General features: G+C 41.1%; 1 protein-coding gene across 1 annotated transcript in view; it reads left to right on the top strand.

Moving 5' to 3' along the window:
* The first annotated feature begins 381 nt into the window (after positions 1 to 381).
* The window catches only part of onecut2 (one cut homeobox 2), a 40,265-nt gene continuing 24,952 nt past the window's right edge, over positions 382 to 15,694 (top strand). The window contains exon 1 of the mRNA XM_069677266.1: positions 382 to 1,915. Coding sequence (XP_069533367.1) covers positions 697 to 1,915 — 1,219 coding nt within the window. The 5' untranslated portion in view covers positions 382 to 696. The remainder of the gene's footprint in view (positions 1,916 to 15,694) is intronic.

The raw sequence follows: 15,694 nt of genomic DNA, 5'->3' as shown, positions 1-15,694 counted from the left end.
TTCCTGATACTGAGAATATTAAGGAAGGAAAAAATGAGCAGAGCCACCATGAACTAACATTTAAGTCCTACAGGCAGGTCACTGTAGAGGCCTGATATTGGCATCATTCCATAGTAATACTACACAGTAATGATTCTTCGTTCAGCTCCCTCCCACAGCAACATTTCACACCGCTGAATTCACTAAAAACGCGGATAGGCCAGTCGTCCCACACGCCACGCCTTTCAGACCCATACAGCCTATTTGATTGGTCCACCGCACCGTCAGTCAGGCGGGTGACGCCCCACCAGCTCGGTCCGCGTCTCCCCCTCCTCCTCCCGCAGCAGGTTCGGTTGAGCGGTCTGCTAGGGGACCGTGGACAGCTCCCGTCTGAGGAGCAGAGTAACGCAGGAGGAGGAGAGGGCTGGATATGGGGGAGCCACCGCACAGGCCCGCACGATCGAGATAAAAAAAACAAAAAACAACAACACTTTTTATGTGCTCACACCGGGGAAAACACACAAAGAGCGCTCGCTGGAGAGGCCTCAGGAGGACGGGGAAACAACCGAGGAAGTGACGGAAAAGCGGGGATACGACTACTGACCCATCCCGGAGCATCAGGGGAGAAGCAGCGAGAGGAAGGAGGAGAAGGAGGACAGAAGGAGGACAGAAGGAGAGATAATTTCGCTCGACCTGATGGACTGAGAGGACAGATGAATGAAGACTGCCTACACTAACGCCTATCGATGCCTGGCCAAGGACCTGGACGCTTACGCCATGAACACGGACATGACAATGGATGGCATTGGCAGCCTGCATGGCGGGGTCGCGGTGAGCTCCGTGGCCCCTGACGCGGAGCTCATGAGCGGCCACAGCCCGCACCACGTCCGCGGGGGCTCCTCAGGGGGACACGGGGCGGCGGCGGCAGCGGCGGCGGCAGCGTCCACCCTGCGGATACATCAGGACCTGGCCGCCGCCGCTGCGTCCTCGCGCATGGTAACCGGCATGGCAACTATCCTGGACGGCAGCGGGGAGTACCGTCCGGAGCTGTCCCTGCCGCTGCACCACGCCATGAGCGTCCCCTGCGACACGTCCTCTCCCGGGATGGGGATGAGCGGCACTTACACCACCTTAACCCCGCTGCAGCCGCTGCCCCCCATCTCCACCGTGTCCGACAAGTTTCACCACCACCACCACCATCACCACCACCAGCGGCTCTCCGGGAACGTGAGCGGGAGCTTCACCCTGATGCGGGACGAGCGGGGGCTGCCGGGCATGAACAACCTGTACAGCCCCTACCACAAGGACCACATGTCCGGGATGGGTCAGAGTCTGTCCCCGGTGCTGGGGAACGGCCTGGGCTCCATACACAACACCCAGCAGGGTCTCCACAACTACGGCACCACGACGCACGGAGGCCACGACAAGATGCTGAACTTCGACGCGCACCACACCGCCTCCATGCTGGCCAGAGGGGACCACCACCAGCACCGAGGCCTCGGTGGTCCCGCGGCCGGCATGATGCCGCACCTGAACGGGATGCACCACCCGGGGCACCCGGCCGTATCCTCGGCGGGCCACCACCCCCACTCCCACCCCCACCTCCAGTCTCCGTCCCACGGGCCCGTGTTGGCTTCCACCCGGGAAAGACCGCCCTCCTCCTCCGGGACGCAGGGGGTGAACAGCTCGGGGCAGCTGGAGGAAATCAACACCAAAGAGGTAGCGCAGAGGATCACGGCGGAGCTGAAGAGGTACAGCATCCCTCAGGCCATCTTCGCCCAGAGGGTGCTGTGCCGCTCCCAGGGGACCCTGTCGGACCTCCTGAGGAACCCCAAACCCTGGAGTAAACTAAAGTCAGGCCGGGAGACCTTCAGGAGGATGTGGAAATGGCTGCAGGAGCCCGAGTTTCAGAGGATGTCGGCCCTCAGACTGGCAGGTAAGAGCGGAAACACAAAGTGCGCTTCCTTTTTGTTTTTCTCTCCGGAGCAGGAGAAAGGAATTAAAATCTTCCACATGAACATATTCTTATTAATTTGGGATTTCTTGCTGGCGTTGTTTTGGTGTTTCCTCGTACAGAGCTCCAGTGTAGAAGGATGAATTTATTTAGAATCACTGGTGTTATGATTACCATTATTGATCAATAACAAACAGGGATCGATACGAAATGACAAGGTCACGGAATTTCCCTCCAACAAACAGTCCGCTCTGTGTCTGCGCTGTGCACTAACCCAGTTTTTATTTAACTGTCACAGCATGTCAGCAGATACAAACACTGCACTTTTAGAATAAGCAGTTTACAATTATTCTCTTAAAATGCTTAAAATATTAAATTACATATTCAGTTAAAATATTTATTTCAAATAATTATTTACATTTAGAAAGTCTGCACAAAATATAGGAAATAAACTTTACATTAACCAATAAATATATAAGTTTTATGTTCGATTTGAGGTTAAATTGAATCAACGGTGTGAATTATTTTATTTAGTTGACTCGTGCTTTTATTTTGTAGATTCTACCCTCAGCTTGTCTGGTGATACTTGTTGTATGCTTGTGAGAGGTGTTACAGCAGACAGAGAGGCTCTGAGGAGGATGTGTGTGTGTGATGAGGAGCCTGAGGTGATCACACAGTGACATACACACACACACACACACACACACACACACACCGGGGTCTGCAGCATCAGTGGGTCTGCTGCCCCCTCTAGTGAGGGAGCTGGTCTCTGTCCGACATTAGGGCTCTATTGTCTGCAGGGGGAAAGCAGCAGGGGCCGATCAGGGGGCTTTTAAGGACCAGGACGAGAGCGCAGCACTGTGTTCAGTTTGCAGGAATATTGAGAGTTTGATGTTGCTGTGAGGTTCAGTTTGTCTGTGACAAGCTTGTGGTAAGATGTGATCATATTTAGAGGATGAGGCAACCAGAGCGTTAATCTTAAGTAGTTTTAAAATACTTTGTTGTGTTGTTGAGTTTGTCATAAAAACCTCTCCAACAAACTTACAGACATAATTTAAAACTCTGTTAGCACTTAAATGGTCTGAACAAAATAACTCATATTAGTAAAAGTGGAGGCATTCAGCAATCACTAAGCAAACAGTCTTTATAAAATCCACCTTTTACATCAAACCAGGTGTTCCGTTATAAAATGTAAGTTGATTATTTCCTTACTCACTTTATGTGTTTAAATCATCCATACAAAGAAGTTCAATATTCGTTTTCTCAATATAGTATATGGACTCAAACTGTTCTAAAACATTTTAATCTCAACTTTTTTCATGAGCTAAAAACAGTTTTCAGTTTCTAATGACTTTTAGTTTAGTGGACGACCACGAATGTTCTCTTGCTCTATCTTTCATTTCTAAAGCGATCCATATGTTGTGTAATGTTTGAAACACGTCTGCAGTACACCGAATGGTGGTCAATAGTTTGTAATCTATATGTAGCAAAAAGATTTAAGAGAGTCGTGTTGTGATGTTCGTCTTTACAAGTGATTTTTGCAGTTTAATCAGTTTGTGTTTCTTGGCCATCACCACTTTCAGCTTGTTTCTTTACAGTAAAAATGTTTTAATCAAAATACTTACAAATATTTAACATTTTGACTTTGAGCAACAATTTGCATGAGAAAAACTTTCTCCTCCTAATTTTGTGCTGAAATCCACAAAAAATGCATCAAAATATCTTCATTTATAAGAAAATCAAACACAGTATTAATTGTTTCAGAATCAGATTTATTGATTCTCCTTATTTAGTTTTTTTCTTCTAAACTTAATTTTATAACCTTTCTTTATTTAGCTAAGAAAAACCTAAAACCTGATGAGCTGCAGACAAACAGCTGAACAAAGTGTTCACAGTTTGGAGACACTTTCACTGGACAGTTTGAACGTAGATCATCTGGCATTTATGTTGAAATATTTACTTTATATGATGTATCATTCCAGTGTGTTTCCCTTCTTTCAGACTATCAACACCTTCAGTGTTTCTATATCACTATAATATATTTTACAAGTCAAATTTAAGCATTAACTTGTTCTTTTCAAAATAAAAGTGTATTTCTGTTAATTATTCTGGTTAAATCGAGTAAATACAAAAAGATTCCTTTTACACCAAATCACGTGTGTTCTTTAATTTTCTCTTTAATCACATCTGTCTGAAGATCTGTCTTCTTTTAATGAAACACACTTCAACAACATAAACAAATCTAAATAATACAGAATAAAACACAATGTGCTGTTAGTTTGAATTTTACTCTGTCCCAAACCATTCTTAAAATATACCTACCTGAGGAGTAATTTTGCTTTATTTCAAATAACGGTTAATAACGGTTAATTTGAAATGAAGCACAACAGTACCAGAAACCGAGCAGAGGTAAGAAACAAGTAGAAAAATAACTAATTAGTAGAGTAGACGTTCCAACGTTTTCTAGTGGAATAAAGTGAATTCATTTCTTTTCATTTCATATATATTACGTTTTCTACAAAGCACTGATTTCTACATTTATTTTAAAAACATATTCTAAAATTATGGACATACAGGATAACACCCACAATGCTTATAATTCTAATGGTTCAAATAGTCAAAATAAATGTTCTCCTGCTTTATAATATTCCTGCATTATTCCCCAAAACATCCTTTTAAGACCATCATGATAACTTTCTTAACTTTTAAATGTATTTTATCCTCTCTGGTATTTCTAGTATTTTCCGACATTGATGACCTCAAAGTGTTTTTAATAGTGAGTCTAAAGAGGTGGCATCATGTTCCATGTCCACAGAGTCATCTGACTCATCCTGGTGTATTTTCTCATATTCATCGCTGCCTCATATTACAATATCTCCACACTATCTCTTCAGCAGCTTTTAAAATGTGTTTTCAGTTATTTATTCATACAGTTATGGTACAGTTTATAGAACTACAATGTGAAAAGTTGCTCCTTTATTCTATGAATGAGGAGCCAAACAGCAGACAGCTGGAGTTTTGCATTTATCTCAGACTGAGTCAGTAGATTTGGGACAGTGTGCATGCTAACATGGATAGCATTATCTCTGCAGGGTTTTACTGTTCTTTCATTAGGAGTTCTTTGATCGTTAATGTTGGCATTTGACGAGAGGTTAGTTGGAACTGACATGAGTGAAGGTGGATGAAGGGTGGAGCTTGAGGAAAGCGATGGAGCGTGTGTGATGTGTGCTTCCCTGTGTGTTGTAAAATGTCAGGTTCACACTGCAAACAGCCTCAGACTGCTGTCTGATGGAGCTGCACTCATCTGCTTCTCCTCTGATAATGAAAGGCCTCTCTTACTGCTGCATATGTGACATAGCTCATTAATCAAACCAGAATCGAAACCAGAGTTATGGAGGGCTGTAAATATTAACATTTTCTCTGTCAGTTTCTTTTCTTAGGGAATAAACTTTTTTTTCCAATAAAATTCCTTTTCATTCAAGAGTTCAAGAACACGTAGGAGCTCTCTGGTTTCATGCTGGTTCCTATTTGAAAGCTTGTTCATAGAGATCTTGTTATTAGCTAGCTAGTTCGTAGGAAGCTAGTTTGCAAGCTATTTAATTGTGGTCTAGTTTGTTGTTAGCTGGTTTGTAGAATGCTAGTTCACGGTTAAGTAGTTGTGGTAAGTTATGAGTCAAGAGTCAGTTTTGTTGGCTAAATCAGCTTCCTCAGCTAAATCCAGGTGCTACAACCGAGTGGCTAACTCCAAGTTAATGAGACGTGGAAGCTAATTTGATTTGTGGCTTGATTTAAATTATACACAATGTTAGCAGTGCAGAAAAACTAATCAGTAATCATGTGCTGAATCGCTTGTAAAGGACAATAAAACACAAGTCTGTATGTCTACTTGAGGATGTGTTTAGCTTAGCTTAGCACAAAGACTAGAAAAGGGGGAAACTAGCTGGCTAACTTATCCCTAGGAAAATTGCTATATTTATCTTCCATATTTATGTCATTAAATAACTCATCTGCTTCAGTTTTACGTGCTGTATTGTAGTGAAACAGTTCGAGGATCAAGAGTCAGTTTTGTCGCCTAAAGCTAAGTGCTACAACTTTTAAGCTAACCCTAATTAGACCCTGAAGTGTAATTTGATTGGTGACTTTTATCTCAAACTTTAAAGTTTAAAAGTTTAATCGTTACCTTCGCTTCACCATGAGCTGTGAGAGACTGAAACACAGTTCTTTAATAATCGAAAGAAACAATCTGGCATTTTAAGAAGTCCTCTGTGTAAAGTCGAGAAATTGTTTGAACTAGCTTATCTCCAGAAATGAAGAGAAAAGGTGGAATCTACCTGAAACACAGAACCAGCAAAGCTACAAAAACATTTTCATGGCAGAAATGAACTCAAGGGCTTTTTGTTTTACATGCTTTTTAGTTTGCATGCTAGTTTGTTATAAGCTAGTTTAATAGGCAGTTTTTTTGGCTAAAGCTCCAAATAGACCTGGAAGTTATTCTTTAAAACGGTTAACTTTACAGACAACCACTATTTTTGCTGACAGATGTCCTTCATTAATCCACGTTATGTCTTTTTCTAATCGAGCAGAATGAGAAGTTTTTAGCCTAGCTAGCCTAGCCTAGCCTAGCCTGCCAATGACGAAAAAAAAGATACACCTCCTGACAGCTTAAGCCTGCCTGTTTTATATGTTATTATTGTTTTCTGAAGAGTTGTTGCGGTTTGAGAACTAGCTTGTTTGCTAGCATCACAGACCTCCATGCTCTGTTTCTGTTGGTGGCGTGAAATCAGAGGCATTATAGAGCTGTAAATGAGGGTATTTTAACCAAATCAAATTTGTGTTTTGGATCAACTGGAATAATGAATGCTGTCCTGTTGTTTTGCAGAGATTGGAACAATATTTTCTTGCTTTTTGCATCAGAAAAATACACGCTGGTTCTTCTGAAAATACTCCCAACAGACGTTTTGCAGTCGTTTTAGATCTTTATTTATTAATCGCCGGGCTACACTTAGCTCATTTCATAGCAGCCTCTTTTCTCCACGGTGACTTTAAAATGTCTGTAGATACAAAAGGAGCTTCAATCCCTACATCAACAACGCTGCAAGCAACCAATAGAGCTGAGGTCAAAGGTCATAGCTGCAACACTGAGACAATAGATGGAGCAAATATCCCCCTGACCCTCGGACGAGCAGGGAGGAGAGAAGGGAGCTGCATGCAGGGGGGCGGAAGAGAGCTGGGAGATTATTTTTGCTCGGTTATTCTCACAGTGTTAGATCAGCAAAATTCACATTCTGTACATGAACAACAATGAAAATATTATTGATAATTAGAATTATTATTTTCAATTTACTTTCTCTCTAAATCTGTGTTTTCCTCTCTTCATGTAGTCCTGCTACATCAGGATTATTTGATCAATTGATTAGTCAATTAGCAGACTAATAATTACTTTGAGAATATTTAAAAAGGACATTTACTTTCCAAACAATTATTTATCAATTAATAATCAGACAATTGATAACCAAATCCTGCTCGTTAACCTTCCTCACTCTTTCTCCCATTTAATTTTGCGTTGTTGTAGATCGGAGTAAGCATGTAGACAAGTTAAAATGTATTAATATGACACTTTTCAGAACTAAACTTAAAGATAAGCTGCTGCATAACAAAAGCGTTTGAATACTTGAATTTTTATTTCAAGGAAAGTCTCCTTTAGCTCCTGACAGGAACTAGAGCACATAGTTCTTATCCGAACAGCTTGTAGGAAATTCATTGGAAATTATCGTGAAAATATGGACGTGTAAAATAAATTATTATCCGTTGTTTCTTAATGGAAAAAAGCCTGATTGCAGGTTTGTTATATCACTTTCCTTTCGGGGAAAAAAGGTCTAGCTAAAAATGAAATGACCCTTAAAAAGTGAAAAGTAACTCAAACGCTGCTGGAGGGTCGTTTGAAGCATGTTTGAGTTTAATCCTCATGTCATCTGAGAAATGTTCAAGTATTTAACCAATTATTTCTTCTTATTATTATTATTATTATCTTTATGAGGTTATTTAGATTTCAGAGATCATGTCGTGTGACAAGTAGAGCATGGTGTCGTCTGCATAGAGTAGAAGGATAAATTAAAGTGATGAATGAATAAGCCCGGGGGGAAACATTAACAGAGTAAATACGATGGGATTAACATCTCTGTAGTTCATATAGCCTAAGACAAGCCTGAAACTGAAACTTTAGATCGAAACAACAGAAAGTAAACCAATTAATCGGGATCCAGCAAAAGATATACTCAAAGTCAGTTTATGTAACAGTGTCTGATTAGAGGTTTTATCAAAGTTTCCGGGGGGGAAAAAGTCATTTAAATCAGATGGATGGATGGACGGATGGACTTTATTGATCTCAAACTGGGAAATTGTGGCGTTACAGCAGCAGGTTATCAAAGTGACTACAGCAGGGGAGAAAATAAATACACAGTAAAAATAAATCAAACACTAGAAGAAGGAATATATACATACAGGAATACTAACAGCAATACTAAATAATAACCTCAACTATATTACTCTAAAATATGAACTTAAATGTAAACAAACATTACAAGGAAGTGGTGCTCAAGATTAATCATGTGCAAAGTGTAGCACTAAAATGAAACATGTAATTGTTCATTGTTAATTGTTAAAAATGGTTAATTTTGGGTGCAATACACACACAGATACGCACACGTTTAGGTTGCTGTATATTGGTAATGAGAAACAGTAGAGTATGTTGTATAAGGCAGGGGTTCTCAAACTTTCGTTACAGGAAAGAACATTTTCTGAGGTACGACCGAGTATTAGGGCCACATTAAGAAAAAACATTCTCTCAAGATTTTGAGAATTAAGTCATAATATTACGAGAAAGAAAGTCAGAATATTACAAGAATTAAGTTGTAATTTTAGGCTATGGTTAAGTTGTATCTTATTTTGAAGGGTAAAATCAGAAGAGCAGCCAGCCACCTGCGTCAAAATGACAAAAATCTCAAGTTATTGTCAAATAAAAACACTTTTCAAAGCCCTGCTAGTTCGGACAAAGTGGTGCTGATGTTCTGAAAGATTAAGTATTTCGTATTTGTGAAACCTATACTAATATTTTGATATAGAGCTGTGTAATGTACCTGTGCATTATTACTAGGTAGGAGGTCTCGCATGTTCTTGCGAGGTACATGTATGGTATGCTTCCATGCTCCCAAGTGTGTTTAATAAATACAGCTCCGGCTCACGTTGTGTGAAGCCTCCTGTGCATCATTTACAAGAAGAACTTCACAAGATGTTCACTGTGAAGTTATACTTCACACATTCCTCATTTTAGTGCAGGCAGGCTTCTCTTCTAATATTTATAATATTTAGGCTAACAACAGTCTAAAATTACGACTTTATTCTAATAAAATAACACGTTTATTCTCGTAATACTATGACTTTATTCTCATAATGTCTATTTTTGTTCTTTAATGTGGCCCCCTAACAACTCCGTTGTACCAAGGACCCCCTCATAATGGTAACACAGATTAAGCATATGCTTACTGCCATGTGCACTCTGAGATGCCATTGGAACTATTTGCATTGTAAAACTTATCAACCTACTTCAGACCTGTTTCAATTTGAATCATGTTAATACCAATTATATACTTTAAAACAGGGTCATTTTATTCAAATCAACTTGGAAGAAATTCTGTGCTGACCTATGTTGTAGATGGTGGAATAAAAGCCTCGGTCTCTGCATCCAGGTTTCAAACTCCTGCAGGAACCTTCACAGAAGGATGAAGGAGGATTATAGCAGCAGATACCTGTTTTAATGTCCATGTGGTTTAAGCAAAGTTAAGCTTAAGTGTGTTTTACTTAGTTTAATTGAAAGACAAAGACATAAAATAATATAAAAATGATTAAAACCGTATCCTGTAAGAAAAGACAAACACATCTTAGACGGTCTAAACGTCTCTGCAGCCTTTCCACCGTGCCTCCTTCTCTTCTCCTTCTACCTCATTTTGAATCCTTTTCTCTCTCTGGCCATTTCTCTCCTCCCTGAACCTGCCTCTCCCTCTCCCGCTCTCTCGCTCTCTTTTGGGGGGAGGTATTATGTGATCGTCCAGGGAATTGAACACAAGAGCAGAGGCAGCAGCGGCCCGATGAATTATTGATGGGAATCTCGGCGTGACCCGCCTCGGTCTGCTCACTTCACTTCTTCTTCACCTCGCAGCCGGGTTAACCAGGCAAAATGGAGGGAGGGAGAGAGAGAGAGAGAGAGAGAGAAGGAGAGGTGGAGTCCATTGTTTGGTTGGAGGACGCTGCTTTATGGATAAAAAAGCAACAATGCTCAAATCATTGTTCGAACAGAGCAGCTCGTATGAAAGTTGAAGTAGAAATCAGCGTGAATTAGCTGCATCTATATGTTTACATGGTTTATTCAGTATGATGTAGTTCTACAGCTCAAATTCACCAATTCACACGGCGGCCATTGTCCTCTGATGTTATGTTTAGGGAGGGAAGTTCATTTGCTTACGTATTTTGATACAGCTGTGTTCTAGTCTTATAAACAACAGGAATTTGACACGTCTTTATTATTTAACGGCTCCAGCGGAGAGTGGAAACTTGGAGCTATATTTTAGGATTAACAACATACTTGACAGTGTGGTGTAAGCTAGCTCAAAGTGAGGAAGTTCACGGTTCATTTATTCTTTTTTCTAGCTGCACCGAGCTACTCTTTTCAGCAGTAGTAATGATTTCTTGTAGTCATCATTCTCACGCAGATATTTCCCAAGACTGGGATGCTTCAACTCAAGATGTCGTTTCAAATGTGTTGCTGATGTGACTTTCAGACTTGTTTTTTCAGTCCCGGCACAATTTGCTTCAAAATGTGGAATCTGAACTAATTTGTTCATAAAACTCCTTCAGTGTCAGAAGAAGTAAGACCTGGCTTCAGCAGTAGCAGTCAGTAGCTAAATTGTCTGAATTGCTAGCATCATTAGCCGTAAATCCGGCTGCTATAAACACAATTCAACTCTCGGTAAGTGAGCGGTCGTTCACTGCTTCCAGAGTGAACTACGCTCACGTTCATGAGTTGCAAATTGATTCGTTCAGTTCACCAACATACTTAACCCATACCCATAACCCATTGTCCACCACCAACTGTCGGTCAACAGCTTATGGTAACACCACTTCCTAGCTAACTAACGATACATGAATTAATTTTGAAAATCCCATTACCTGACTTTTGTAATAGATCAACAGGCTAGGAAGCGGTTGAATGCTAGCGTTAGCTGTAGTCGAATGGATGCTAATGAGCTCTCAAACATGTTTTTTACCCTCAAATACGGCCTGATATCTCTCCGGATATTCATGATCAATTGTCTTTTCAGTTGCTGATCATTTGCAAAGCGCTTAGAATATATCAGTTTGTCAGATTTCCAACCTTTACAACATTTGCATCTTGAAACATTTGAGCGTTTGAGCTTTCCGACCTCAGGTTAACTTAAAAGAAAAATAGCTGGCGTGTGTGTGAACATGTTGCTTCCATCAATATAGGCTACCAGCAGTCAAACTTACCCCCCTGTTGTCTTTGTTTTAATGAAATATAATGGTACTATTTACGATTCAAAAAGCAACTTCCTTCAGATGTTTCACAATAAAAGCCTTCTAGGGAGGATTTTGGCTCATTGGATCAAAAGCTTTCCATGGTCGACAACACAAACGTAGATTATTATGCTTTGAGTATAGAGACAATTATGGTCAGTAGGATCAGTGGGAGTCTTTTTTCATGGGGTTTGATGACAATAAGAAATATCATTAGACGTCTCCTCTCATGTCGTTTATGTTACAGAGCAGAATGAAACCACTCAGAGTCAAACGGAGCTGAAAATCTGAATGACTGAACCTAAATATTTTCCATTTTACGCATCCTGCTGCGAGTAGACACAGTGCATTATTTATGAGCCGGCTCTGCTTTATGACACGGATTACCAGCAGTTACTGTGTGTGTGTGTGTGTGTGTGTGTGTGTGTGTGTTGGTCTTACAGCTTCAGACTGTGGGAATACAGTTTGTGTCTGTTTTCAGGGGTTCTTTTTCTGACCGCCTGCATATTCACAGGCTGCTATTGATCTGAATTAATGGATTTTGGGCTGCTGAGAGGAGACTTCTGATGTTTGTTTGTGTGTCAGCGTGAGAACATTTGGCACACACTGGCATTCCTGTCCTTTGATGTCAAAAGCTATTTTGGAGACTGGAAACCTGGATATGACGGAGTCTGTTTACAGGTGTTGGAGGGTTCCAACACATGTAGATATTGTGTATAAAGCTTTTGGCGGCCTTAAAAGGAGCTGTGTGAAATTTGATAGTCATCCTCACATAGGCCTACTCTAATATGGCGCAAACAACAATCCCAGTCAATATTGAGACCAGGATTATTTAACATTAACTACTCTGAACGAAACATGCCCCAGCCCTGTCGAGAGCTTTGCATTCCCAATGATTTGTTGAAAAGAGCATAGACAGTCAAATTAGGTGAGGCCAGCAGATATAACCAGTATCGATAGCCACAGTGCCTCCAAAGTTTAGATGAAATTTACCATGCAATGTTACATAGCTCCCTTAGACAAGGATAAGTCACGAGTGATCTTGCAATGTTTTGTGTTTGTATGTCTGTCTGAATCAATTTGAAAAGAGGGGCGATTTATTATAGAGCATCGTTGTAAGAGGACTTTTTTTTTACCCTTTTCATCATCGTTGGTAGCCTTAATTGAAATATGATGCTGTAACTCACCCATCCCTATCCCTATAGGTGATTTACATTTAGTCAGAGACTGTTTGGGCTGCAGATTAAAGACTGAATATGATAAAGTTAGAGTTAGAGAGAAGTGAGGTTACCAAACCTCATCAGAGTGTGGGGCTAGCTGCTTAAAGCTACATTAGACGCTACCATTGTTGGGTAACTTTTAAAAGTAAGTCTTTACTTTACTTCATTACCTCCTGAGAAAAATAACGCGTTAGATAACTTTTGCGTAACCAAAAAGTAACCCCCTCTGCGACTTGTTACTCATTTGGCTGATATTGTCAGGTCGGCGTGTAGCCTGCTGTACATCTACCTTTGAATGTATTTACTCTACCGTCATTGCAGAGCCTCGTTTACGGCCCATAATCTGTAACTCTGCAGCCTGATAACAGAAATGACAGACGCAGTATAACCTTTACAGCTCTTTATGATTCTAACAGTCTGACAGTGAACTAGGCGTACAGTGTTAGGCACAGCTGTTTTTATGACAACAATACAACACCGGCTCTTAGTCCCACCAGTGTTGTGGAGCTGTGTTTAGCTGCAGATGCTTCTTCACATTTGAAGTCGAGCTCTTCACAGCTGACGAGCACTTCTCCTCCAGACACAGCTTACATTTCACCATCGTGTTGTTCTCGTCCCTTTCACCCAAACATTCAGAATAATGTGAATATTTCCACAAAGTAAACGCTGTCCTCTCGGCCATCTCGCTAGCTGAGTTAGCTAGCTACACATGCGCACTGACACAGCTGTGTTTACCTTCTGCAGGTACGCAGCTACCTGCCAAGAAGAAGGAGAGAAACAGAAACAGAGCTTCAGGGAGTTTCTGTTTCTGTGGCGACAAAAGGAAAAGAGAATATGATTTATTTTCCAGTAACAGATTACTGTTTATGAAAAAGTAACAAAATAACGAATAACTTGACTTGCAGAACTGAAGTGTTACATTACTCGTTACAACAAAAATGAGTACTCTAACGGATTACTTTGTAACGCGTTACCCCGAACACTAGACACTATAAGCATAACACACCAAAAATTGTTTCAATATAATTTCAATAAACAGGTGGAAAGGTCGCTGAAATAATTACAATGTGATGCAGTTTTGTAAAGGCCTGGCTTCAATGAAAGAGCATCACGCAAATTTCTTGCTGTAGTTTCACCTTGTGCACTGATGAATACCCAGATTAATGCAAAGCCTCACAATCAGTTTTCATTACGTAGATAATGTATAAACAGTTTTTCCCTCTGAATGCATCATGTTCATGCAGCAGAGCACCGATCTCTTTATCAAATCTGTGAACTCCAAACATCAGCCTGCTGTGCACCGCCTCTACAACCTTCACTGTAGCCCCCGATAAGAAAATCAGAGGAATAGCGTAGTGATTTTTTGTTAAGACTGTCCACACTAATTATGGCGCCCCGGCTGTGTCGGAGCGGTAGAAGTGTTTGCCGAGGCCAACTGAGCCGCCCGGGTTCAGGGGAGAAAATGGTCCTGTCGCCGCTTTATTACAGCGGTCAAATCAAAGGTGACACCTGGACTGTGAGCTCATCGAGACGGAGAGCTCGGAGAATACACACCAACACAATCATCCAGAGCTGCACAACACCGCACAAACCAAGAGGCATATCAGGCTTTTAACATGTTTTACCCAATGTTATATGAAAGCAGTGGAATGGTATTATTATAAACCCGACTTTCTCAAATTGAAGGCTACGTTTCCCATCAGCCCTGCTGTTATTTTGTGCCTCCTTCTTCAAGAGAATAAACATGCCAGAAGTGATTTTCCTCCATCAGATCTTTTACCGCCCAAACAACAGACTCTCTGATGCTCAAGCTGTCGATTTGTTTCTTCAAACGCACCTTAATCCTGAGTTTAACAATGGAGTTGTGTATTAATCGGCTGCATAAAATAGTCCCTAACATACGCACTATTTACTGCACAATAGTTTCAGAAAACGTGTTTATACCAAGAAACAGACACACCACGTTTAGAGTCAGGTTTAGCCTGTTTATTTTTTGTTTTTTCTAAGGAGGTATCTTGCTGGGTCACTATCTCCAAGACCACAACTAGATTCCAGCTTAGATTATTTCCCATCATGCTCCTGGTTAAAACAAACAGAAGCAGCCTTTGCAACAGCTGCTCTTCTGTGCGCAGTGGTTTGTGTCATCTACTGTGATAGTAGTCGTACCGTTAGCTGGATTACCATTGCAAGCAAGGCCTTTCCTTCTAGTCTACTTGTCTTTAAGGGTTTTCAGTTTGTCGCTTCCTCTATGTTTCTGGAGGGAGTGCTCCTATGATTTGTTGGCAATGTTCACGACATGTAATCGAACGTCACTATTTGAATGAGCCAAGCTTAAATCCTCTGATATTATACAACATGTTTCCTTTAATAGGAATGTCAAGCCCAGACGTAAAACAGCTCAGACTGAGATTACGACCTTACACCAAACAATCGTGATGATGGAGCGCACCAAAACTTGGGCAAAACTCTTGAAGAATTGTCTGCGACAGTTAAAGAAAGCTCACATTTAAGAGCTAATCTCGAAGATCTCAGTTTCGTTCTCTTTGACGCCACCAATGGCGATAAATGGTTATTGCGGGAGCACACTTTCTAGATATCCAGATAGTGTTGCTTGTGTGACGTCCACGGTTGGTCCCGGTTGTAACTCTTGATTTTCCTGGCTGACGGTCGCTTTCCGTTTTAGACTGTTTGCTTCATCTGAGCGTCGGATTTGCGTCACCATTGTGTTAACCTCATTTGGCGGTAGATAGTGACTTAACAGATATTTATTTAAATGAAAATCTTTGAGAATATATCTTTGAAGTCGTAATATCTCAGCCTGAGTCACTAAAGAAGAAAAACAAACAATGGAGCAGAAACATAAGCAGTTAGCTGGGCATTTAGCTAGCAGCCTGCTAGCTCCTCCTACCCCTGCTACTTCTCCTTTATGGTTTTGCTACTTCCTGTTCGTTTC

The sequence above is a fragment of the Semicossyphus pulcher genome, unplaced genomic scaffold (genome assembly GCF_022749685.1).
Source record: "Semicossyphus pulcher isolate SPU_LCO1_2020_fin unplaced genomic scaffold, fSemPul1.0.p SCAF_28, whole genome shotgun sequence".
NCBI lineage: Eukaryota > Metazoa > Chordata > Actinopteri > Labriformes > Labridae > Semicossyphus > Semicossyphus pulcher.
Note: the sequence above shows the minus strand (reverse complement) of the source record. Positions and strands in the feature narration are given on the sequence as shown.